General features: G+C 43.8%; 1 protein-coding gene across 6 annotated transcripts in view; it reads left to right on the top strand.

Annotated features, from left to right (window-relative positions):
• Nucleotides 1-26809, top strand: part of LOC148033680 (uncharacterized) — a 364446-nt gene that overhangs the window by 61302 nt on the left and 276335 nt on the right. For all 6 annotated transcript variants that reach the window (XM_087681629.1, XM_087681628.1, XM_087681630.1 and 3 more), the window contains exons 6-8: nt 9210-9414; nt 9528-9932; nt 10640-10894. In XM_087681629.1, the coding sequence (XP_087537755.1) occupies nt 9210-9414; nt 9528-9932; nt 10640-10894 (865 nt within the window). The remainder of the gene's footprint in view (nt 1-9209; nt 9415-9527; nt 9933-10639; nt 10895-26809) is intronic.

Genomic DNA, 26809 nt, shown 5'->3' with positions numbered 1-26809 from the left:
GTAGGAACTGTGGGATATTCTTGACCTCTTTCATTGCCACCCATACCTTTGGGGCTCCTATTGATGTTACCGCATCTGTGAAAGATGCGGGAAGGATAGTGCCGAAGAGCTGTCCAAAGTCTTCCACCAAGTGGCGTTATTCAATTGCTAGACCAAGGAAATGAAGGGTTACCAGGTGCCGAAGAAACCTGTTGTGGAGTGCAAACGCCTCCAAAGTAAAGCCACTGTACAAAGGGACCATGTATATGACCCCCTTCGTGGACGCATATAGTGAACTGGCGAGTAACTCGCAAGCTGCGTCTGCCGAGCTGAGCCGGACCATGAAGTTCTTTTGGCCCAATAGGACCACCTCCATGATCTGCATTGTGCCGATGTGTAGCGTGGAGTGAAGCCAGTCCCGAAGCTGGGCCCTGGCTGGGGAGTGTCCTACTATCTGACCATAAATCGCTGTTTCCATGAGCTCCAGCTCCTTGGCTCGGACAGCTAAGAGTTGCTCCTCAGAGAGGATTGCGCGCAAGGTATTTGACTGGGGGGCACTCGTTGAGTGCGTCGGCGTCTGACCATAGGTTTCCATTGCGCATCCTTGCTGGGAACCTACCTATCACGCTGTTGTGCTACCAGAGGGGGGAGTTGTTGTAGGGGGAGGGAGCAACTGGAGGGGGAGGGAGGGAAGTTACTGCTTTCGAAACAGGTGGTGTGTCTGCTAGGCTGGGTCTCACGGCGGAATAGGCGGGGGGTAGCACGCGAGGGGGGGGAGTGGCGGCGCTGGCGGCCAAGGGGGGGGGTGGCCATGGGTTAGGGCGGGAGGACCGTACGAGATCAGGTGGGGGGGGGGTGTTTCCAAGCGAGGGCGAGCAGGTGGCGTGACCAAGCAGGTGGGGGTGGAGGGCTGAGGCATCGAGCAGGGGCGAGGCGGGGCTGTGGGAGGTTGAGTAGGGGCGGGGCAGCATTGTGCAGGGTATTGAGCAAGGGTGGGGCGGCGCTGTGGGGCGTCGAGCAGAGGTGGCGACGAGTAGGGGAGAGGGGTCGATTAGAGGTGGGGGTGGACAAGGGAGTAGTGGGACAAAGGCGAGGGAGTTGGCGCGATAGCGCGGGGTTGGAGCGCAGCGAACGTGACGGGGGAGAGCTTGGAAACAGGATCATACAGTGTGTACCCTTTACTTTCACTATTGTACCCTACAAAAATGCATTTGAGTTCCTTGTTGTCCAACTTCTTTCTCAATACTTTGGGAATATGATATGCAAGACACCGAAAATTACGTAAGTGGCCAATTGAAGGTTTCCGGCTGCTAAAAGCCTCAAAAGGTGTGACAATTTTCAATGCCTTGGTAGGGTGCCCATTCAACATGTGACAAGCACACATAACTGCTTTCATCCAAAAGGCATGTGGCAGATTGTTAGCTTTCAGCTTACATCTGGCCATCTCCATGAGTGACCGATTCTTCCTTTTTGCAAGCCCATTCTGTTGTGGAGTATATGCAGTAGTATATTGATGGGCAATGCCTTTGTGCTTCAAAAAATTATTCAGCAAAGAAGACATCTTAATCCTACAGTGAGATTGATTTTCAACACGTGCAATAAAAGCCAAAAATGCACCATACACTTTTGACTTTTCACCAATGAATAGATCCAACAAAAGCGAGTAAAATCATCAATAAAGGTGACGAAATAATAGCATCCACCCAACGATTTTGTCTGCTTAGGGCCACATACATCCGAATGCACAATCTGTAACGTGGTTGTTGTCTTAAAAGCAAGATCACGAGGAAAAGAGAATCGATGCATTTTTTCCTAAATGCATCCTTCACAAATATGCTCAAGAGGTCTCTCCAAGAGAGGTAAACCATCTAACATCTAAGTACTTGCATAAGCATTAAACTACCAGATTGATCAATCGAATAAGCATCTAATCCATAGAGTCCATGATATAATGTGCTAGTCCATACCAAAGTCAAGAATTCCTTATCTCTGACCATACATTTATCATCATTAAATGTGACTTGCATATACCACACTTTGCTAAAGAAGAAATGGACAGAAAATTCTTCTTTACCATACTTTGCTAAAGAAGAAATTGACAACAAATTCTTCTTTATTCGTGGCACATATAGTGCATTGTGTAAATGGAGAGTAGAGCCATCAATGGCTTTCAAGACAATCTCCCCAACACCTCTTACAAGGTAAGATGCATTGTTGGCACATTTCACAGATTTGCCAACAGGAGCTACAATAACAAAGGAAAACAAATCCTTGCGAGATGTAATGTGCTTAGAAGCACCATTGTCAAAGAACTAAGTGCTAGCATCCTTAGTAGAGCTGAATGCTCTATCAGCCCAAGAAGAATGATAATTGCAAGTGCAAAAACAATAGTCAATGTCAACAACAAAAGATATGGACTCTCTAGTAGTAGAAGGCGTATCAGAAATAGACATCCCTGACTGCTTCTCCTTGGCAATGTGGTTCTTACATTTTCTGATGTGGTGACCTGGATTCTTACAATGGCACTTGGCCTTCTTGGCTTGCGTGCCTTCCTTGCTTGTTGCTTTGTGAAGTACTTAGAACTTCCAAAACTATGCGGCGCATTTCTAGACTGGCTGCCCTTGCCCTTCTATCTCGCCGTAAAAGCTTGTTCAGAGGCTACAACATCCACCCCACTGTTTTTTCTTTTCTCTCTTTTTCTAGGAGCAAACTAACCAACTTAAGAAAGGTAAGTATGAAAGGCCAAATAAGAGGGTGGCAAGGAATTCAAAGTAGTAGAGATCATCTATGCATCAGAATAGTACTCATCTACATTCATCAATTGCTCATGTAAGTCCTGAAATTTGTTAAGATGATCCTGCGTGGTATCACCTTTATCCATCTTCACATTCTCAAGCTCATTTTTCAAGAAAAAAATGCGTCTTCTTTTTTCCTGCAAACATTTGCTCAAGTGTAAGCCATGCTACTCTTGAAGAAGTACTAGACTGTATATGTGGGATTATGGACTGCTGAGCTGCCAATGCAATTAGTGACAATGCTCGGGATCCCGGGTGTCCCAAGCCTTATGTGTAGCTGTTCTTTGGGGAAGTGGCTAAGCTGGATAAGGCCTTTGACCACATCCTCCTTGGGAAGGTGTTGCAGGAGCCACAACTCTAGGATAGACTTCTTTACCACTAACATACTCCCAAAGATTTTTTGCAATCAGCACATTCTTCATCATGAAGGACCATAGAGAATAGTTATTGCCGTCCAATCTATCCTCTTTGGATACATAAGTGAATACATCACTCTGTCCTTGATTGGCCATGATAAATGTCACTGTTTCAAAAAACACGAGAGCAAGAACCAAAGCTAGAACTATTTGGAAATCTACAAATATCCAAAAATTACAGCAATGATCACAACTGTCCAATGTGCATGCTGTCCAATGCACAAACAATGCTCAACAACACAAAAAATGCAAAAGTTTGAAAATTTAGCTATTCAAAATGCATAATTTTAGTCTATTTCAGACTAGCTCTTCAGTACATGTGCCAATGTTTGCTAAACATCCAAAAGCCCCAAATTTTTGGACTCGAATACCAAAAAATGCAAAATATTGAAAATTTAGTTGTCCAGAATGCACAATTTTAGTCTATTTCAGACTAGCTCTTCAGTACATGTGCCAATGTTTGCGTCTACTGACCAGAGGTTTCCATTGTGCGTCACTGCTGGGGGCTACCAATCTAGCTGCTGTGATACCGGGGGGAATGTTGTTGCAGATGGAGGGAGCAACAAATGCTAGTGGTATGAACATGCAACATAGGATGGAGGCACCGGAGCAGGTCAATTGGGGAGGTCTTTTGTGTGTGAGGCAGAGGGCGGAACTACCACAGCAGGTCTATGGTCAAGGGGCAACTGTCTCTTCCTATGCCCTGTAGGGGTTCCCGGACACAGCAGACGGGCGTGCTCTGCAAGGGCCGCAGGACTGGGGGCTGCAGATCAGGGTTGCAGTTCCCATGCTCTCACTCTTTCTGTCTGTTTGGCCCAGATGCTGCCTACTGCTACGCACAGCAGGCCTAGGGCAGCAGCAGCAGGACGTGTTAGGGAACTTCCGGGCAGGAAGATGCAGAGAAAGGGGTGCCCAAGCAGGGTGCAGATCAGGTCAGTGGAGTCAGAGACCAGCGCACAGACCTGTAGGCACAGTGGCAACGAATAGGTGCTCCCTCTCTCCGTGATTCTGTGGCACACTGCCCGGCGTGCGCAGCTTTAGCAGGTGTAGGTTAGAGATGGTAGCAGTCCATTGCCTGACGGGGGAAGTTGGATTAGCGGGCACGGATTCTGCAATCGATGGGCACAGCAGGCAAGGGCTAGGCAGCACGTGAGGAGGTAGGCGACAAGAAGGCGGTGTAGTCAGGCGTGACAGACTGCGTGAAGACAGGCTCCAACGACCAGGCTGCGCTGCTCAACGCTCCTGCTGTGTGACTATGAAGTGCCATGCTTTGGTTGGTAATTACATTAATCATGAATACAAGTACAAGATTGCAAGATTACAAGATGTAGGATGGCTCTAGTCCATTGTGCATAAAATATACAAAGTCACTGCAAAGGAATAGAAGAGATTGCTGCATCGCCATATGCCAAAGGCTCTCTTTTTTTGTGAAGATAATTGCATTAAGTAACAATATTTACATCAGACCATCAAGTCGGCTAGGAAAAAAGAATGGACACAAGTCACCAAGACTCTAACGCTCATGTCACACAAAAAGGAAAGCTGGAGTGGAGCAAACAATATCTAGCTAGGGAGAAGCAATGTCTGGAAGAACCAAATCAGTTGAAACCATGGAGGAGATTTGCCATGACACTAGACCATGAACACGGGCCACATGACCATGGATGCCCAAGGCCGAATAAAAAATAAAGGCATTTTGAGTACGCCAAATATGCCACAGAGCTGTCCATCTAAGGAAATGGAAGAGGCAAGAATAATTTGATTGCAAAATAGAAGTCATTCTTCCCATAATTCACGAACGGGCTGAGATTCAGTGCTGAGTCGCCGAGAACCAAACACGGGAAACAAAGCTCCAAATTTGTCAAGCAACAGGGCAAGAGACAAAAGAGATAAAGCAATGTCTCATCACATGTAGTGCAAAATATATAGTGACCATGGGAGATCTTATGAGCACGCAACACATCTCCAGTTGGAAGGCCCCCAGTATGCAGCCTCCACATGAACACTTTCCCTTGATAAGGAACCTCAGACTTCTAGAGCTGGAGGAATCTATCCTACCACTTCTTTTTGCTATCCTGAATATGCCATAATTTGTTAGCCTTTCAAGTGATCCATCTCTTGACCTCAACCATTTGATGATAGATTGATTAGCTAATCTTTTCTCAAAATCATCAAGAAGCACAAAAATCCAATCTTGCCAGGGAGACCATGGTTGAAAAGCAGGCAAAGGAGAGAAGCTCTGAAGCTTGTCTTGCATGGACGACCAAATGTCATGATAGCCATGAGGCACTCGAAAGTGCTGATGAATATGTCGGAAAGAATAAAGATGGGGCTGCCCAAGAATGACACCATCATGGACTGTCTGCAATCCCAAATGAGCCTGCGATTACACTTATCTTGCAACAAATCTTTATCAGGCCAATCCAACAACATGGGGGTAGCCAACATCTCTCCTTGAAGTGAATTCTCCTCTTGACAAAGATCAAGAGGGCGCCAAACTGCAAAATGTAACATCTCTTACTAGGATGCAATCAAATGCGAAAGGAGAAAAGACTTGGAGACCTTTATAGGCCTCGTAGAGTTGAGCACATGCCACCAAGAAACTTGAATAACTATGCTACCATGAGAAATGCTAGTCTTTTCTAAGAAAAATTTTGCAATATCTGACAAGGGATGATTTTGAACACAGTGCCTGCAAAAGTGCAAATCTCAAAGCAACCATATGCAAATTAACATCCAATGAAGCTTCTCCCCGCATCTTTTTAGGAGTAGTCACATGGTGTCACGAAATCCATACCTGGCCCAAATGATTTCCTTTCTTTTTCCACAACATAAAGCGAATAGTCTGAACCAATTTCAAAAGAGACTTCTTAGTCCAAGGAAGTAGCGGAAAAAAAAAGAGACCATATTGATCATGATGCATTGAGTAACTTCAAGTCTCACATGAAGAGGCCAGCCTTGCAATTTCCAGTACATGAACTTATCATGTATGTGAGATTACATCCAATCGAGCAAGGCACGAGGGGATACTTCAACACCAATAGGATAACCCAAGTGTCGGGTAATATCTCCTTTAGAAATCACAACTCCTTGCCAATGCAAAACTTGCAAGTCACTCTCCGTACAAGAAAGCAGTGTAGACTTTTGAGTATTAATATGGACTCTCGACGCTAAACCAAAGAGATTCCATGTAACCATTGCGTGATTAACATTAGCATGATCAGCCTTTAGAAACATAAAGGAATCATCTGCCAATGATTGACCCAAGAGTTGGGCACCACTTGGGAAGAGACAAACCAACAATCTCACCTTGATCAGCCAACTTATCCAACAATGAAAGAATCGGGTGAGTGACCAAAGCAAATAGCAAAGGACTGAGAGGATAGTCTTGCTGAAGAGATCGAGACAAAGCAATTTCATTTGTGATCTCTCTCTCTCAAGCCTCTCATATGTCCCTCTGTCTCATCTCTCTCATATGCAAATGTGTAGTATAAGGCTCTCTCTCTCTCTCTCTCTCAAGCCTCTCATACCTTCTTTTTGTCTCAAGCCTCTCACATCTCCCTCCCTCTCCACTTTCTATCATATGCAAATGTATAGTATAGGACTTGCTAGCTTTGTGGCTGAGAGCGTGAGATGTAGGAGCACTACCTATGCAGATGTACAATATACTATGACATACAAGGATGGTACCATTCCCTCTTCCATGATGGTTTTGGACCTCTTCATGGTGTTATAGAGTACGAGGACTAGAGATGCCTAGGTCTTTTCCTCGTGGAGCTCTAGAGGTGCCGTATAGCACTACTACGAGATCAGAGGTTAGCTCACCTAGAGGGATCCACATAGAGAGCAATGACAAACTTTTTTCACATGGATGAGTCCCTACTAATACTACTAGCCTAGTAGTGACAAGGCCACCTTGCTAGACACCTTCCCTTCCACATTGTAGAATTATACTAGAGAGAGCCATTTTGCTTCGTCGAGTACAAAGACCCCGCCTATCGAGACTATGTCCGAGGAGGCCGCACCACAGGTGGATTAGAGTCATTATCATGTGACACTGAAGACTCACCACTAGGCATTAGTGGAGCAATGACGGATTGCATCATAGTTGAGATCATGTGTAGATCTTGAGATCAACTACAACCTATAGTCTCCACCACCATTTCTGCAATCAAATTAGGTTTTCCGTTTCTTTTCTTTCTACCAATGGGACAACACTAGACATTGTTCCACTCTAGCATAGTCCCATCGTACAATTATTCTCAATTATTTCATAGGCCACTTATTTTAATGTTATCTTCACCTTATCGATGAGATGACATTAGACATGGATGTACTATGATAGGCCACATAAGCCTTATGTAGACGTTAATATTTCTTTCTTTCTTTCTCAAGCTTTGTTGGACCAAGCGCATGAGGGAAAAGGGCTCAATGACTCCACCATTTAGCGTAACACAAGAATTAGTTCCCATATCGATGGTGGAAATCAAGTTGGACATACGAGGCCCAAAGCCCATGACTTGCATGGGACCTACTAGAAAAGACCATTCCAAGAAATCAAATGCCTTCTCTAGGTCGAACTACACCAGAATGGGTTGTGCTAAGTAGGGTTGATGTCAATACCACTGAGCTTGATTCTCAATAAGATTTTCTTCTATGCATATTTTAACAAGACCACTACAAAAATACAAAGGAATAACTTGGGGTTGTGGAACAGGGGCATTGCTTGCATATGCTACCCCATGTCCAGCTCCTATAGTTCTTCACTTAAGGGCCATCTTTGTTGATACATTCCTTGATTCCTTCTTCTCTGATGTGAGCCTTGAATAGATTATAAGTGCATTAGAGTCTAGGAGATGGAACTTGTCTTGGTTATGGTAGAGATCCAATTGCTTGAGTTAGATCTAGGGAGCTAGATAGGAGACAAAGACATTGCATGGAGGACTTGCTTCTCATGGACAAAGGTGTAGTGTGTGGATATGATGATACATTGGGGAGCATAGTTGCCAAAATAGGAGCGTTTTAAGAACTCTGTAGTTTTAGACTTTAGTTTTGGTGTTTAGGGAACAGGGCCCTGAAATTTACCAAACCGTGTTTTCGTTTTGATAGACAACCATGCTTTATTTTGGTAACTTTCATTTTCAGCATTCAAATTCTACTTTTATTGTATACATCAGCTTCTTTCTCTTCATTACAACCATCCATAGTAGGAGGATGCATGAAGTCACAAAAGATTTGTGTAACTATGAATTAGTAGTAACTCTTAACCCTTGTTGATAGCTAGTAGCTTCTGAATAGTGAGTGTATTGTGTATGTTTAGCAATGTAAACATCTAATAACTTGTAGGCTAAAGTTTTAGTTTGTACTACAATACACAAGAATACTTTATATTTATATTTATTTATTGATATGTACTAATAGTTATTTTTTTGGGTTCCCGTTTTGTTGTTTTGGACTAAGGCCTAATCTTCATTTTGTGACTCTGAAATATGTTTCCATTTCCTCATTTTCGAAATTCCTAGAAACTATGCAGGGGAGTTGTGGCTATCTCATTTCTGGTCAACTCCTGAGGAGGATTTCCACACCAGTTTTTTCACCATTAGTGTGGACTTGGGGGTATTGCTACATGGGAGTTCACAGCTAGCATCATTGCTTGGTATATTTGGACCGCTAGATTTAGCCATGCTATAGATCTCTTGGACATGCTCACTGCAGAGACTCTCTCTAGGATTTGAACAATATTTTCCGTACTCTCTGCTGGAGTTGGGAGGGATACAGGGTGGTTTGGAGACTACAATGAGAGGAGAGATGCTTTTCTCAGGACTTGGGATTCTGGCACTTTCTTGCATTGTGTGTCACACATCGTTTGGCACTATAGACCTCTTAATTGGTAATCCACTTAGGCCTTGTAATATACTTCCCCTCATGTTGTATAACTCTTGTTTTGGTAGTCCTTTAGAAGGTTATCTTTGTACTTTCCTTTGGTCCATTAAAATAAAATAAAATAACCATTTTGCAGTGCTATTGGTGTTCTCCATGTTGACTCAAAATCTTTGAGAAATGCTTTACTTCCTATCACAACAAGGACCCTTGATGTCATAAAAGGCCTTTTACTTGCTGCTGCACGAGATGAAACTATTGTCGTTTTGGCCACATTTCAAGAGAGAGTGCATGCCTTATCTGCCCGGCCAGCCGAGCTTGATGGCTTCGTTGAATTTATGAAGGTGGAAACTTCAAGATTTTCCTTACGATTACTGCCTTAGATAACCATTATTTACAAAGGGTATCTAAGACATGTACTTATGTGGCTGTACTTCAATTTTCATTTCTATATCAGACTTATGAAATCACAATGGAGAAAAGAAAAGCCTTACTTTCAGAAGCTTCCATTGTTGATGAAATGTATTCCTTGCTTTCTGCATATGAAGTTAAGATTCCAACAGATGATCAAATCAAACTTGATGATCTGCATGATGCTGTCCAGAAGTATGGTGATGCCATTGAGGCAGCTGATTTTTTTATTGAGGAAAAGAAAAACTCTATGATGGCTGATTTAGACAAACAGGTGAATGGGATTAATGAAGAACTCATAAATATTTTAGGAACCTTGCATTCAGGTAAATACTTAATGCCAGAGTCAGACCCCAAGGAGATAGTTGCAGAACTGGAACTTATAAATGACAGAATAGCAGAAATACGGATAAGATTGGAGACTTATAGAGCTTATCAACGGTTATTCCAGGTAAAAGCAGACAAATCACTCAAGTTTTACACATATTAGAAGTTTTTGTTATTAGACCTTCAGTTCTGAAACATTAGACAAAGCACCTTCTTTTTCAGTTTTCATAAACAACGATCTATGCCAAGGCTATATCTAGCTTAACATCATTGTTAGAGTAGGTCACAAAATGAAGCATTGCATTGTACTGGATTTTTCTTTATTTTTGGATTTCTCCATTCTTGTGAAACATGAAAGATCCTAGAGTGAAGAGGTTCGTTCTAACATGATAAGGAGCACCTCCAGTGTCTTGTATTAAGTGAAATGATCAAGTCATGGTGACACTCCCTCATGAAGAATCTGATAACATCACCTGCACTAGAGTTGTGTTTTCTATCCTAACTTTATACTTTTCCTCCTTTTGGTAATTACTGAGTAGACAAAACATGTACCAAATACTATATCAAGGTTGGACATAAACTCATGTTTTGATTTGAAGGTGTTTTGCCTAGAACAACAGTTCTCTAAAGGTTGCAGTAAACTTAGCTGTGCACTATTAGTTTTAGTGAATGTCTTCTAAGAGTAATAGATTTGGGACATTTCATGTGTTTAATCCCTTATAGCCTTACTATTGTACCACATAGACGTCTTCTTTTGGTTTGGTTTTGGTGATGCATCTATAAATCAAAACATGAGAGAAAACGATAGCTACTAACAAATAAGGTTTTCAGATGGCTGTGGATGATATGAGTAATCTGACAATGACTGAAAAAGAATATAACATGAGATATGGGGTTTGGAGATCACTCTTTGACTGGATAACTATGACCCAAGATTGGAGGACTGGGCATGTCAGAAGACTGAAAGGTTCGGAGATCATCAGCAAGACTGAAGAATATGCAAAGGAGGCCTACAAAATGGGCAAGATCAGCAAAGAAGACACTGTTGTATTTAGGTTGAAAGACACCATTGATGACTTCAAGAAGGTAACAGAATTTTGTGCATTGTACTGCCCGAAAGTTCACAAACTTGAAATCCGCAATCACTTTTTGAACTTCAGTTAGAATCCATGCATGCACATATAATGAACTTATAATCTAACTCTGACAAATCCATAAATCTACAAGACTAGAGAAGTATCATGCAATATTCCCCCAATCCATCTATATATTTTGATACATTGTCAATGTATGGGCCAAACAGTGTAGGTGACAATGGGCAACTTTGCTTCACTCCAATAGTGCTGTTTACCTTTTCTGAGGGGCCTTTTGGTGCTTGTACTCCTGCTGTCATCATTGACTCATAAAAGGCATATATGGTCCATTGTGTACCCATGTTTTGTAGTTTTCTCATGAGCCTTGACCATGCTGCAGTGTCCAAGGCTTTTCAAAAATCTTCAAAACAGTAGTAAATCCTCGTATTTTGTGCCCTTTCCTCTCCTATGAGAGGCCTGAGTGTGAGTGTATGGTCTAGAGTGGTAAAGCCTCTCCTAAAACCAGCTTGCTGTGGAGCTCTGATTATGTTTCTCCGCTCAAAGGCTAGTTGGAGAGGAACTTAGTCTGGTATCAATACTGGGGGACCGGGCCTAGTTTATCTCAGGCACATGAGAAGCATTCAGCGACTAGACCAGGATGGTTGTGCCCTTTTTGCCTGCAATCTGGCAGTAGCATCTATGGCCATTTTTTGTGCAAAGCAAGCGCTTTGGGGTCGTCTAGGTGCAATTGATGTGGCATGCTCAGCATTCCTAGCACATGATATAGAGGCCTTGCATATTTATTCCATGCTTCTGGCGCTTTAATTGGGGTGGGCAGTCTTTTCTCCTAAAACATCCTCCAAGCTTTTTTGTTGTCCTTTTTCTTTCAGAGCAGAGAAAAACTTTATAAATCCCTTTGAGACAAAGTATCCCAAGGCAAAGTACAACGTACAAAGCAGCCAGGAAGTCCATACCAAAAATTATATAGAAGAAAGGGAGGTCTATTACAAGGCCTGAGTTAATTGCTAGTCGGGAAATCTTTAGTGCTGGACTATATAGGGTTGTCAATGGAAGAAAGTGCCAGAATCCTAGGTCTTTGAGAAAAGCATCTCTCCTCCTCATAGTCTCCGAACTGCAGTGTATCTTCTCTCAGGGAGAGTGTGGACAATCTCTGTCCAAATCTTGGAGGTAGTCTCTGTAGTATATATGTCCAGTACACAGATGTGCAAGGCTCTAATTTTTCTTCTCCTCCTCTTCTAGTGCAGCATTTGAGAGAGAAATGAAATGATATATCAACATCTGCAAAACGCCAAAATGACCTATGAGACCATGAGTTACAACCATTTGTGTGATGCTACAACTGTCTGAAGAGAACAGTAAATGTAAATGAACAGTATAAGAAAGCTAAAGGCTAAAAGGAGAAACCCTAGCTGACACAGTCCATTGTGATAAAACCTGATGTACAAAAGCCAAAAATGACTTGAGATAGAACCACATACAATGGATAGTATGCATCTGATATCAAGGTGTACTGTGCAAAGTGTCATATGTGATATATCTAACTCTATAGAGTCAAAATTGGTGGATATAATATATCATACATCCCTAATGAGATGGTGTATGAATAGCACCTGGACTGATCTCTTAGTGCCACTAGGTGCTGCTCACCAGTAGATCTCCCTAATCTCTTTCTGGTGTAATCTATGTATCTGACATCCCTACATCCTCAGTCTACCTGCAGCTCTGATCTTCTCAGCTGAATGGAGTGCCACCCCTCTCTTTATTGGGCTGTAGCATTGCTGATCTGGGGAGTTGGCTGTAGCATGGCTGATCTACGGACTCCATTATTGGTGTAAGGGAGGTGTCCCTCTGATTAGAGTACAGTATCTTGACTGGGACTGTGCTATAGCTTTGCATTTGCATACGTCCCATATCTTATGTCAATCCCATATCTTATGAGCCATTGCTCCACTTGTGCATACCATGAGCTCCCACGTCATACTTGTGTCCTACTTGTGCTAGTTGTCTAGAAGCCTTGAAAGCTCTTCTAGGCAATTTGTCTAGGTCCATATCTCACCCTCTATGTATGAAGTTGATAGTTTAAAGTATCAAGCTGATGGTCTAAAAGAGGGCCTCCATCATTAGAGGACGTGTTGTGAACTGTGCTTTGATGATATCATGTGGTATTTATGGTTCCCTATAGATCATCCATGAGAGCATGATAATCTGTGGTTTCTGTATCTACATCCATAGGGATGTAGCCAAACCAAGGGTCTAGATAGGTCCTCCACACGTCAGGGCAGGCGTGACCAATGCATTAAACAACCATGGTCCATCTAAGTGTGTTGGGATTATGGAAGTGTGCTTGATCGCACTATGTGTTACTAAATTGATTGCTTATTATGCATTCTCTATTTAGTAAATTTATGTCAATAAATTAATGACTCACTTTTCTTTAAGTGTTGATGATGATCTAGCATGGCTATGAGACTATTTAGAGACTAGTATTCCTAGTGCATCACTTAATGGAGTGATCAGAGCACTGTGATAGGGATATCTGGTGCAGATAGTATAAGTTATGAAGGGGGAAGGAAGTGTTTGCTAAGTGTAAGAGTGTAAACAAGAACCAAGGAGTTACACATAAATGAAGATGGATTGAGTTCTAAGAAGAGGAAGTGCATTAGCATTGTGTATATGTATTTATGTGTGCATCCGGGGACGCCCGGGAACGTTTATTTGTGAGCATTGCATTCATTTGGGGTCATCCTCTCCCTTACAAGTCAAGGTTTAAGGTCTTTTCTCTCTTAATGAATTAAGGAGAGAAGTAATTCTTTCACTAAGAAAGACGAGAGAGGTAATTCTCTTACTAAGAAAGATGAGAGACGGATCCTATGGAAGTGAGGAGAGAAGTGATTTTCTCTTTCTAAGGTCTAAGATGACATAGGCTTTTGTGTGGAAATCAATCTTAAGGTTGAGGCCCAAGGCAATCTAATGAACTCTCCTTATCTATGGCTCAAGGTGGTTGCATGGACCATAAGTTAAGAATAGAGTTTAAAAAGTTACTTTTCTTAAAATAGACATGGTGAATCAATTTTTAAAAATATCTCACGATAGAAAGCCGATCTCTAAAAACGGCTTGTGAGAGTTATTAGAAATGGAGAGATCTACAACTTTTGTGTTGAATGTTTTTCCATCCGAGCAACGCACATAGAGATATTCCAAAATTGGTGCTGCAGAGTAGGTTTTGGAATAGCCACATCTTGCATGAAGATCAACCTTTTCATGGAGAGAAGCTCTTGGAGCCTATAAAAGGGAGGTTCTCCTTGGGTGTGGAGGAGGTGAAGAAAGCATCACTTTGCATGTATGCAAGAGGAGGAGAGAAGGCGGTTCGAGTCTCACAAAGTGCTACGGAAGCTCAGCTGAAATCAAGCACTAAGAAGAGAGCCCTATACATATTGTGTAGGAGAGAAGGAGAGACTCAAGAAAGATCAAAAGGTACCAACTTTCAAGTTGTGCAAGTATTAGCCGGTTGTATATTGTGCAAGGAACTGTGATCTTGTTCCTAAGATCTACAAGTTAAGAATTGGTTTGTGTAATGGAGGAGCTTGCTCCTTGTCAATAATATAACTCCACAAGGAGGTGGACTGGGCCATCTTCCAGTCCCTAGTGTGTTGTCAATCTCTCTATCTCTCTCTCTTTTTCTCTACATCTTTCTTTTCTCTCATCTATTCTCTCTTTGCACCAGCATAATATTCACCATATATCTTTTAAGAATATAAAAAGGTCAAGTGTGTATCTTGGATCTTATAACAGTGGTATCAGAGTAGGTCTCTTTGCTTTTCTTAAAGTAAAGGCGATCCTTGCAAGATAAAAGGTAAAGATGGCTTTTGATGAAGTGCCTACAAGTGAGCAATTATAGGCTCAATTGAGAGAGTATCGTAGCTTGCTGGAGATTCTCGAAGTACGTCAATTGATTGACAGCTTAAGGGCAGGGGAAGAAGCTACTTATGAAGGACTGGATCCTCCAAAAGATGGTGATACTGAAGGAAACACCATTGTACCAATTTATGGTGAAGGTGCAAAGCATCCAATTGCTTAGAAGCTTCCTAGAAAAGGAAGAAGGACTTTCAGGTGAAGAAGAGTAAAAAAACCTCATCTCGAGTGAGGCGAATAAGGAGGAAGTCATCTCCCTCGGAAACCAGCTACTCCCCTGATTACTTAAGTTCCTCCTCCTCCTCCTCCTCATTTCTAGTTCCTACTCTTTTGGTTCTGAGTCTCGTACAATCGACAAACAGACACAGAGGGACCATAAGAGGAGTAAGCTTAAGAAGAATAAGACTTTCAAGTCTGGGGATAAGGACATAAAGTTTGACTCTTACTCCGGTAAAGAGAGATCCTGCAAAGGCGTTAGCCTTTGTCAGGCAATTTGAAGTTGTTTTTTCTGATGGTAATTTCTTAGAAAAGTCCAAGCTCAGGCATGTAGGCATGCACTTGAAAGATACCGCTAGCAATTGGTGGTTGACTCTTATTTTGGAGGGAAGAAAATCTACGACTTGGGAGCAGTTCAAGAAGAAGTTTTATGCTTAGTTCTTGTCTCCTAATTTTGAGAATGATGTCAAGGAGTGGATTGGCTAGGCAAGAAAGAGCATGAGAAGGTCACTAGTTATGTGGACAAGTTTTGGTCTACTTTTCTCAAGGTTACTTCTTTCTTGGAGATCAGCAATGAAGAAAAGAAAAGGAAATTCGAAGCTGGCCTACTCCCTCATTTACACAGAACCACGAAGGTGTATCCACATGAAACCTTATCTTACATGATGCAGTTTGCCATCATAGCTGAAAGTTTGCGTACACTTGGTACATCTCGAAAGTTGGAGATGAGTTCTTATAGAGCTAGACAAGAGCAGCTCTATGAACAACCAAGAGATAGGACTAATGGAAGAAGACCTATCTCTACCCATGACCAATATTCAAAGCAAGAGGGTAACAAGAAGAAGCACAAGTATCTCTCACCCTCTGAGATACAAAAGTACAAAGAGGAAGGAAGGTGCTTTTTTTGTGGTGAGTTAGGGCATGTGAAGCCTGATTGTCCTCACAAAAGGAAGGAGGTAAATGTGATTAAAGATCCTCCTCCTCCATCCTCAAATTCTATTCCAGATGTGCAAGCTAACACTCATTCAAATGAGAAGAAGAGTTAACTCTTAAAGGGTTGGGGGATACTCAACAATCAACGAGTTTTGATACTCTTTGATCGAGGGTCCACAAATAATTTTGTGTCAATGGATACTGTTGAAAGGCTACAAATTCCACCGGATCGATTGGGGACACCAATTGGATTAGGTTCTCGGCATTTTAAGGACTTACAACCAATTCTACTCCTATCTAGGGGAAGTTGAATATTAGAATTGGGGATTAGCGTGACCAAGAATCTTTTCTACTTACACCCATTGGTAACTCTGATGTTATCTTAGGTATGCCTTGGCATTACAAGATTAGACCTCTTCCCAATTTTGTTAAGAAGACCCTTGCATTTCAATTCAAGGGTCGGAACATAGTATGCATTGCTGATGCTGGAGATTGGCTTGTGCGAATGGTTAGTCATGTTAGCATTTCTAAAGAAATGAAGAAAACTATTTCTGCGTACATGATTTTTGTGAGAGAATCAAAAGAAGCTAATGATTCAAGGGCACTTGATGCCTCTAATGAACACACAATACCAACTATTACTTCTAAGTCTCAGACTTTAAAAGAACCCCTCTCTTTAATTGATCAAGCCAGACACGATTTCGTTAAAAATATGAAGATTGTTTTGGTGATTCACTCCCAGGAGAGTTACCTCCTAAGCGCTCGGAAGATAACACAGTTGATCTTATCCCAAGCAGTTCACCACCTAACCAATTTCCTTACGGAGTAAGTGCAAGTTAGCAAGAGGAGATCCTAAAACAAGTAAACGAGCTGTTGGAAAAAGGATTAGTTCAACCTAGCTTTTCTCCATACCGCTCTCGAGTCTTACTTGTTCAAAACTAAGACGGTTCTTTCCATATGTGTAGACTACAGATCTTTGAACAAGATCACAATCAAGAATCGTTTTCCTATCCCAAGGATAGATGATATCTTGGATAAGTTGCAAGGGGCTAGTATCTTTAGTCGTATTGATCTCAAGAGCGGCTATCACCAGATATGGATAGGACCTGAAGATGTTCATAAGACACGTGACTTGAGGAAGATGTTCTTAGTCATGCCATTTGGTTTGATTAATGCACCTGCCACATTCAATTGAATGATGGAGAGAATTTTCAGACCTCACTCAAATTTCATAGGTGTCTTCTTTGATGACATTTTAATATTTTCACAGTTTGAAGAAGAGCGTAGAAAACATCTATCGATTGTTTTTCAAGAGCTTCGCAAGCATAGACTATAGGTCCATGCTAAGAAGAGTGAAATTTTCCTTTAGGAAATTCATTACTTGGGGCATATTGTTTCTCACAATCTGGTGAGAATGGATTCTCAAGCCTATGTTCATACTACAGGAGGCTCATACCAGGTTTTGCGTATGTTGCATCTCCTCTATATGACCTTACTAAGAAGCGAATGCCTTTTTGCTGGGGATTAAGGCAACTACAAGCCTTTGAAAGAATTATGTTTCTTGTGACTTAAGAACTAGTTCTCATAGTTCCGAATCTTCAAAAACCTTTTGAAGTCACTGTGATGCTTCTGGGGATTGCATTGGAGCTATGCTTAACCAAGAGCATCATGCTACTAGTAGCATTTGAGTGCCGAGGCCTCAAGGGATCATGAGCTACATGCTTCAATATATGAGAAAGAGCTTATGGCAGTGGTACATGCTCTTCAAGTATGGAAACACTATTTACTTGGTGTAGATTTTGTTATTAAAATAGATCACCAAAGTCTAAAATACTTCATCGCTTAGAAGAAGCTCTCAGAGAAATAGATGAGTTGGGCAAATTTCTTATCCATGTTTCACATTCAAATCCTTCACACGTTTGGAACTAAGAATGTGGTAGTAGATGCTCTATCGCGGCGACCTCGAGTGAATGTAATTACAACTATTTACTATAACGAGTTCATGGATTTACCCAAGATGTATGCAATTGATTCGGACTTCTCAACTATATGGGATGAGCTTAACTCAGGTCAGTCGATTACACCTTACACAATTCGAGATGGTTATTTGTATCATCATCAAGCAATTTGTGTAGCATTACCATTGCAATACAAGGTGATGGATGAAGCATATGCATCTCCATATGCTGGACATAGGGGTATTCTACCCACTACTCAAGCATTGGGAAGATATTTCTTTTGGTCCATTCTTAGAGCTGACATTGAAAGATATGTCCGCGAGTGCAAGATATGCCAAAAAGTAAAGTATAATAGGCATAAACTACCTAGTCTACTGAAGCCAATACCTATTCTCAATGAGCCTTGAGAAAGTATAGCCATAGAATTTATCATGGAGCTTCCTCGCACACAAGCAAGCAACGATGCAATTTGGACTATCATTGATAGATTTAGGAAGCAAGCACACTTTATACCTGTGGGAAAGACAATCAAAGGTGATCATATGGCTAAGCTATGCATTGCTTATATTTTCAAGCATCATGGCATGCCTAATTCCATTATAAGTGATCAAGATCCCTGCATGACCAGCCTCTTTTGGCAAGCTCTCTTCGAGAACCTTGGGACTTGGTTAAAGTTTTCATCCTTTTATTATCCTCAAATGGATGGGCAGAGTGAAAGTGCTAATTCTACTGTTCTAGACCTTTTGAAATCCTATGTCTCTGATAATCAAAGAGAATGGAAAAAGTATTGGTCTTTAGTAGAGTTTGCACATAATAACACGGTGTACTCTAGTATTGGTAAGGCACCCTTTGAGATCATCTATGGTAAGCCTTATTTACCACCCATTCTTCTTACAAAGGATAAGATCTTTGCAGCAGATAAAATTGTTAGAGACATTGATACAACTTTCACTCAAGTAAAAGCTGCTATCCAAAGGACATAAGAGAAGTATAAATGCGAAGCTGATAAGCATTATCGTAAGGATGTCTTGTGTGCGGCTGAGCACAAGAGTCACGGTGAAGCAGGAAAAGTTGTGGATTGCCATGGATTGTGCCTATTTTATGCAGGGACACATGCTATGCACTATTCGGGCATGCTTATGATTGTCCATGAGAAATACCAGACTGTTCTTATTAAAAATGATGTACAGGGCCGCTTTTTGGTAATCGAAGTCTTATTTGAAGGAGAGATTTTATGGTTGCTGGGCCTCTATGCTCCGAATGATTCCGCATCCCGACGGGATCTTTGGACGACTTTGCAGAGCTCCATGTCACTTAGCAGAAGGGGTTTTGTGATGGGAGATTTCAATGTGTGTTGACTCTTCTCAGTCCACTTCAGGGCATTCGGTAATGGATGCTCCGGAAAGCCGGGAGTGGAATGCCTTTGCTCTTCACGTACTTAAGCAAGATCTTTGGTCTTGGCTCCACCCTTCTTCTTCAGGGTTTACTTTTCATTCCGCACAATATGCAACTACTTGGTCGCAGTTGGACTGAATGTATATCATGCAGGGGGATGATTTTCTTCCTGAGATGCTGGAAATGAAAGTCTTGCAGCAATATGCTGTGGAGAGAGAGAGAGAGAGAGAGAGAGAGAGAGAGAGAGAGAGAGAGCCGGGTGTGGAATGCCTTTGCTTTTGACGTACTTAAGCAAGATCTTTGGTCTTGGCTCCACCCTTCTTTTTCAGGGTTTACTTTTCGTTCTGCACAATATGCAACTACTTGGTCGCGGTTGGACCGAATGTATATCATGCAGGGGGATGATTTTCTTCCCGAGATGCTGGAAATGAAAGTCTTGCAGCAATATGCATTGTCGGACCATTTCCCCCTCCAGCTTGAGAGGCTTGCACAACCTATTGCACCTTTTATGCAGTTGCTGGATAGACTCCCTTTACGTTTCAACTCGTCTTATTTGAAGCATCCAACCTTTCAGGGCTATATGCAGCAATCGATTGAGAGGTTCTTATTGGACTTCGCCTCTGAGGGCTTGGCTTTCTTTGCACGGCTGCTCTCTAATGTGCAGCGGGTTGCTCGGCAGTATGGGATCCATCATGCCTCTCTTTGTCGGCGATGTCGACATGCAGCAGAGGACTTACTGGCTTTGGTCCGTTCGTTGCTGGTGGACACCCCAGATGATGAATTTCTGCTGTCACTGGAGATGCGTTTGGCTCATCTTATTCAAGTGTTTCAGTTGAAATCTTATCAGCTGGCCAAGCTGCATAACTTGATTGACACATTGTAAGATAGTGCCTGTCAGTCTCATAAGTTCTTTCGCGCCTTGCATGCTTCTCCTGCTGGCGAAAATATGACTAGACTCCAGGATTCGAAAGGTCACATGGTCACTGATCCGCAGACCATTGTCAATATGTGCAGAAATTATTTTATGGATCTTCTTGGTTCTTCTTCGTCGCCTTCTAGCCAGGTTACGCATGCACGCTCGGTCTTCTATGATCTGGTCTGCCAGCAGGTTCCACTTGATATGCAAGCTACTTTGGAGGCAGATATTTGCGAGGAGGAGGTTATGGATGTTTTGTTACATCTTCCTAAGGATAAAAGTCATGGTTGGGATGGTCTCACCAATGAATTCTTTGAGAACTCGGCCACCCAGCTGGTGAAGCCATTGGCGGTTATGTTTCAGCAGGTTTGGGAAACAGGGGTCATGCCTTCCTCATGGAAAGAAGGCCTTATCAAACTGCTTCCAAAGGTCCCTTCGTCGTCAATGCTGCAACATTGGAGACCAATTTCTTTGATGGGCTCGATGTATAAAATCTTCTCCAAAGTGCTGGCGAATCGGCTTCACAAGCACCTTCCAGCTATTGTGCATCCTCTCCAATATGGTTTCATTAAGGGCTGCAACATTCTACATAATATCTTAAATGTGCAAATGGCTATTGACTATGCGAGGCACTCCAGTCAGGAAGTGGTATTGATTCAATTGGATTTGGAAAAGGCTTTTGACTATGTAGACTGGTCTTTCATTGCAGAACTCATGTCTGCTATGGGTTTTGGTACTCGGATGTCCCGATTGATCTACACCATTAGTGCTGTGGCTTCTTCAAGAGTTATGCTCAATGGTGGGGTTATGGAGCCATTTGTCCTTGCACTCTCGGTCAGACAGGGTTGCCCTTTGAGTCCTCTCTTCTTTGTCCTAGCGACTCACCCGGTCCTTTCAATGTTATCCTCAATGGCAGCTTCTGCTCAGCTGGCCGGATTGTCTCTTCCTTTGGGACAGCATTTCATTAGCCAATCTTTGGCTGATGACAACTTTATGATTTTGCGGGCAGACAGGGACAACATTCGAAAGGCATTAGATGTTTGGACGCTCTTTGGTCATGCTTCTGGTCTTCGCATCAATGCCTTTAAATCAACCATACTCAGTTGCATGGAGCCTAATTTACAGTCATTAGGCTGGCAGGGCCAAGTTGTTTCCCGTGGCTCCATTGTAAGGGATCTTGGATACCCATGGGGGTGGATGTTCGGCCAAAGGAACTACTAGAGTGGATTTCACAAAAAGTGGCAGCAAAGTTTATGTATTGGAAGTAGCAAGCGTGGCCATTCCATGTCCGCCTCAAAGTGGCTCAGACAATTATGCTGCCAATGCTAACGTATTTCTTACCATTGCTGCCGTGGATGCCTACTACTTTGAAGGCTCTCACTCGCCCCATTCGTTTCATATTATGGAAGAAGGATTCATTGCAAGTAGGTATTTCGTGGATTTCATGGTCACATACATGTACCCCTAAACGCATCAGTGGTGGAGCTATTTTGGATGCTGAATCTCATATGCTAGCTCTTCGTTAGTCTCTTTTTCGCGCCATGTGTATGGATCATCACCCGTGGACCATTATAGCCCGTTATTTTTTTGAGGACAGTGGGCTAGGCCATGGTAATACACGACTTCGGGCCTCCTGGTGGCATGTCCTTAATGCTGACTCTCGATTTTCCAGTCCCTCTTCCTCTCTGTTACTGCACTTGGTCGGCTCTTGGAAAGTGGTGCTCCAAAAGGCCCATTGGCATCCGGTGGGGGACCGCTTGCATACTAACTCCTTTCAATTGGAATTGTTGGCAGTCTTGAGATTACTTTCATGGGAAGATAAACATCAGCTCAGACCGAGATTTAACCGCATGGCCCATTTGGGTGTGACTTCGGTTGCGGATGCTACCCTTGCCACTCGCAATGTCCTCGCATCATTTCGGACTGCTAGGAGACTTTTCAGGATCCCGCGCGGATACCGTGATTACGGGAACAGCTTTTGTCGGTGCGTCAGGGTAGGCAACCCTTTCCTGCCCTGGCTGTGGATCGTCCTTGGCAGGACTGGGACCTTGCAGGCCGGTTGAGTTTGGAAAAGGCCTCTGCTAATCAGGTGTATCATCTTCTCATTTAAGATCATCAATGGCAGGTGTGAAAGCTAATACTGTATGGGATTGCAGAAATCGTAGTCATGGTGGAAGGCAACTATGATGGAGGGCTGGTTGAATAAGACACCTTTCAAATGCAAGGTCTTTCTTTGGCGGGTAATGATTGGTGGTCTTCCTCTTGCCTCGGTCCTTTCCAAGTGTAGAATCTCGAATGGATATTGTTTCTTCTGTACCACTACTGTGGAATCGGCCCGACATCGATTTCTTTCTTGCCCACTCACCAAGAATATCTGGTCACTCTTGTCACAAGTCTGGTGCACAGTGGTGGGGTCCTCACTAACTCCTTTCGATTGGGTTTTTGTGCGTCCAAAGTACCCCACACCGCCACAGTTACATATGAAGATCTTATTCCACTTTTTCAGATATTGGGGATGCTGGCACATTTGGACCACGCGGAATGCCTTTCTCTTTGATTCGGCCTCTAATGTACTGAGACACATTGCCTGGCTTAAAGGGCTCTTGCATTGGCAGATAGATCTCATTCGGCACTCAGACTTGCTCCCTCGGGAGGTCTTGCTTCCCTGGCATATGGCAATTGCCTCTGGGTCTTTGCCATAATTGGTGTAACCTTTTTCGTGGATTAGTACTGGGATTTTCCACACGTTGGACTAGGGCCCTCGTGTCTTTTGTAATCATGTAATCATGTAATCTTGTACCTTTTTTTCGTAATTAATACAATTACCTTTTACGAAAGAGAGAGAGAGAGAGAGAGAGAGAGAGAGAGAGAGAGAGAGAGAGAGAGAGAGAGAGAGAGAGAGAGAGAGAGAGAGAGAGAGAGAGAGAGAGAGAGAGAGAGAGAGAGAGAGAGAGAGAGAGAGAGAGAGAGAGAGAGAGAGAGAGAGAGAGAGAGAGAGAGAGAGAGAGAGAGAGAGAGAGAGAGAGAGAGAGAGAGAGAGAGAGAGAGAGAGAGAGAGAGAGAGAGAGAGAGAGAGAGAGAGAGGCCCGCTCTGTCAGACAAGGGTGCCCCTTGAGCCCTCTATTTTTTGCCCTTGCAACACATCCAGTTCTTTCGATGTTATCTCATATGGCAGTCTCTTCTCAGTTGGCTGGACTGTCACTTCCTACAGGACAACACTTCATTACCCAATCCCTGGCGGATGATACTTTTATGATTTTGCGTGCGGATAGGGATAACCTTCGAAGAGCATTGCATGTCTGGAGCCTCTTTGGTCAGGCGTCCGGCCTTCGCATCAATGCCCTCAAATCAGCCATTCTCAGCTGCACGGAGTCGGATTTGCAGTCCTTGGATTGGCAGGGTCTGGTTGTTCCTCGTGGCTCCATTGTCAGGCACCTTGGGTATCCTTTGGGTGTTGATGTTCCCCCTAAGCAGCTGCTCCAGTGGATTTCACAGAAAATGGTGGCTAAGTTTATGTATTGGAAATCTCAAGCCTGGCCTTTCCATGTCCGCCTCAAAGTGGCCCAGACTATCATGTTGCCAATGCTCACATATTTCTTGCCATTGTTGCCCTGGACTACTACGACTCTCAATGCTCTTACGCAGTCTATTCGTTTCATGCTATGGAAGAAAGACTCATTGCATGCAGGTATTTCCTGGATCTCGTGGTCGCATGCGTGCACCCCCAAACGCATGGGTGGCGGAGCTATTTTAGATGCCCACACGCACATGCAGGCACTCCGTTGGTCGCTTTTCCGCGCCATGTGCTCGGATCATCATCCATGGGTTGATATAGCCCGTTATTTCCTTGAGGGCCAGGGGCTTCAACATGGCAATACCCAGATCCGGAGTTCTTGGTGGCATGCTCTTAATGCTGATTCGCGGTTCTCCAGTTCTTCTTCGTCGTTGCTCACTCATTTGGTGTCTTCCTGGAAACACGTCCTCCAGAAGGCTCAGTGGCACCCAGCGGAGGATCGCTTAGCTACTAACTCTTTTCAATTGGAGTTGTTGGCAGTCTCGCGTTTACTTGCTTGGGAAGGTAAACAGGACCTCAGACCACAATTCAACCGGATGGCCCGTTTGGGTTTGTCTTCAGTGGCGGATGCCACCCTTGCCAGTCGCAATGTGCTTATATCTTTTCGTACAGCCAGGAGGCTTTTTAGGATCCCTCGTGGATACAGGCCTTTATGGGAACAGCTTTTGAGGGTGCTCCAGAGCAGACAACCCTTTCCTACCCTTGCTTCGGATCATCCCTGGCAGGATTGGGACCTACAAGGCCGGCTGACTTTAAGCAAAGCTTCTGCTAACCAAGTGTATCATATTCTGATTAAAGATCATCAATGGCTCGTCACCAAAGTGAATGCTTTATGGGGATTACGTAAATCCCGGTCATGGTGGAGGGAAACTGTGATGGCGGGCTGGTTGAACAAGACACCCTTCAAATGTAAAGTTTTTCTTTGAAGAATGATGATTGGTGGTCTTCCGCTTGCTTCGGCTCTCTCCAAGCGACGAATCTCCAATGGCCACTGTTTCTTTTGCACCACTGCTGTGGACTCCGCCCGCCACCGATTTATTTCTTGCCCCATCGCAAAGAAAGTCTGGTTCTTTTTGTCGGCTGTTTGGCAAGGAGTGGTTGGTTTCACCCTGCGCCCCTTTGATTGGGTTTTCGGGCAGCCCAAATACCCCGCGCTTGCACAGCCACATATGAAGCTCGTGTATCATTTTCTTCGATATTGGGGCTGCTGGCATAATTGGACCGTTCGGAATGCTTTTCTTTTTGACTCCGCCTATGATATTTAGCGGCATATTGCGAGGCTTAAGGGCCTCTTGTATTGGCAGTTGGATCTTCTCCGGCATTCTGATTTGCTCTTTAGGGAGGACTTACGTCCCTGGCATAGGGCAATTTCCGCTGCATCTTTGCCATGACGTTGTAACTTGTAGTTCTTAGAATCTCTTCACATGATGACTTAGATTGTCGTCATGTATCTTGTAATCCAGTAATCTTGTGCTTTTCGTAATTAATACAATTACCTTTTACGAAAAAAAAAAAAAGAGGAGAGGAGAGAGAGAAGAGGGAGAAGAGGAAGAAGAGATGGAGGTCCCGTCGTAGTTGCTTGATCCGCATTGTTGTCGCCTGACCCTCGTCGTCGTCGCCTGCTGTCCTGTTGTCGTCGCCTGACCCACGTCATCGTCCCCTGACCCTCGTCGTCGTCGCTTGCTGTCCCGTTGTTGTCGCCTTCTGCTCGTCGCCTGCAGCCGCCTTCTGCTCGTCGCCTGCCCCTGATGCCCTGTCGACAGCCGCTGAGTCCCCCGCCCTGCTGTTGGACGGCCCATCGGCTGCGTCCCTCACCCGCCTGAACTGCGACCTCTGCGCCTGCTTCTCACCCCTTCGCCCTGTCCGTTAGGGTTTCTGGTGATGTCGGACCCCTGCCCTGCGCTCCAGACTGTCCCCCTCTGCCGTCGACTACCAGGCCTTTGCTTCGCCCTCCTGTCCCTGCACTGTTAGGGTTGTGCCTTGCCACAAGGGTTCTTGGGACAGGCCACGACTGAGGCTGACAGGTGAATCTCCGGTTTCATTGGCTGTGCTTGCAGAATACGCCCTTGGACAGCGCCTTTGTACAGAAAAGAGGGAGAGAGAGAGAGAGAGGGAGAGAGCAAGAGAGAGGCCTGCGTGTATCTGCCTCCCGAGAGTTCTTCACTCGGCTCTGACCGACATACGTACTGATACAATATGACTGGCCTGGATCTGGCTTTCATAGACCAAACGGTGGCAGCTCTTGGCTCGGATTCTGACACCGAGGAACCAAAGGATATGGTTCAGTGCACAGAGGAGATGCCCCTTGCTCCTGACCTCCAGCCAGCGGGCAAACGCACCAAGCATACTTCGGGAGGGACAATGGATCACCAGGATCGTTGCTATGCTTAAGTTGCTTCTGATTCTGTGGACTCCCAGGATGTTGATTGGGAGTACTTGCTGGAGTTTGCCAACACTTTGCTGGGCGATTATGTTTAACATAATCGGGAGGTCTTTTCGGACTCTACAACGGAAGATGTTCTGGAAGCCAATGTGGATCCGAAACATATCTTGTGCTCCTTTTCAGTGTTTTATAAACGTGCTATGATACTTTTCTTCACTGGTAGGATCCCACTGCTTTCCCGTATTCGCTAGTGGCTACACGGTCTGCTACAAGGGGAATGTGTTGAAGAGATTTTTGTTGGTCCCTGGGGTTTTTTTGAGGTGCTGTTGAAATCAGAGACACACCGTGCTGCTCTCCTATCTAAACTGCCATTGTTCGTTGATTGCCGTCAAGTCCATGTGGTGCCATGGCACCCAATGGCAGATTTTCAGCGTCTGCTGCAACGTGAATGCCCTGTGTGGGTTGAAGTGGAAAACTGTCCGGTTGTTTATTGGCCACTGTTAAAGGACACCATGGCCGCTATGGGCACTGTCTTGGTCCCCCCAAGCCTAAGGGCCATGAATCGCAACCGTCTGTGTATGTTATGGGACACTGCTCGGAAAAGGCCTGCTTGGTTACGT

Source organism: Lygodium microphyllum, chromosome 7 (assembly GCF_053477565.2).
Source record: "Lygodium microphyllum isolate KBCC chromosome 7, Lygodium_microphyllum_v1.1.10, whole genome shotgun sequence".
Classification (NCBI taxonomy): Eukaryota; Viridiplantae; Streptophyta; class Polypodiopsida; order Schizaeales; family Lygodiaceae; genus Lygodium; species Lygodium microphyllum.
This window is presented reverse-complemented; position numbering and strand designations above follow the sequence as displayed.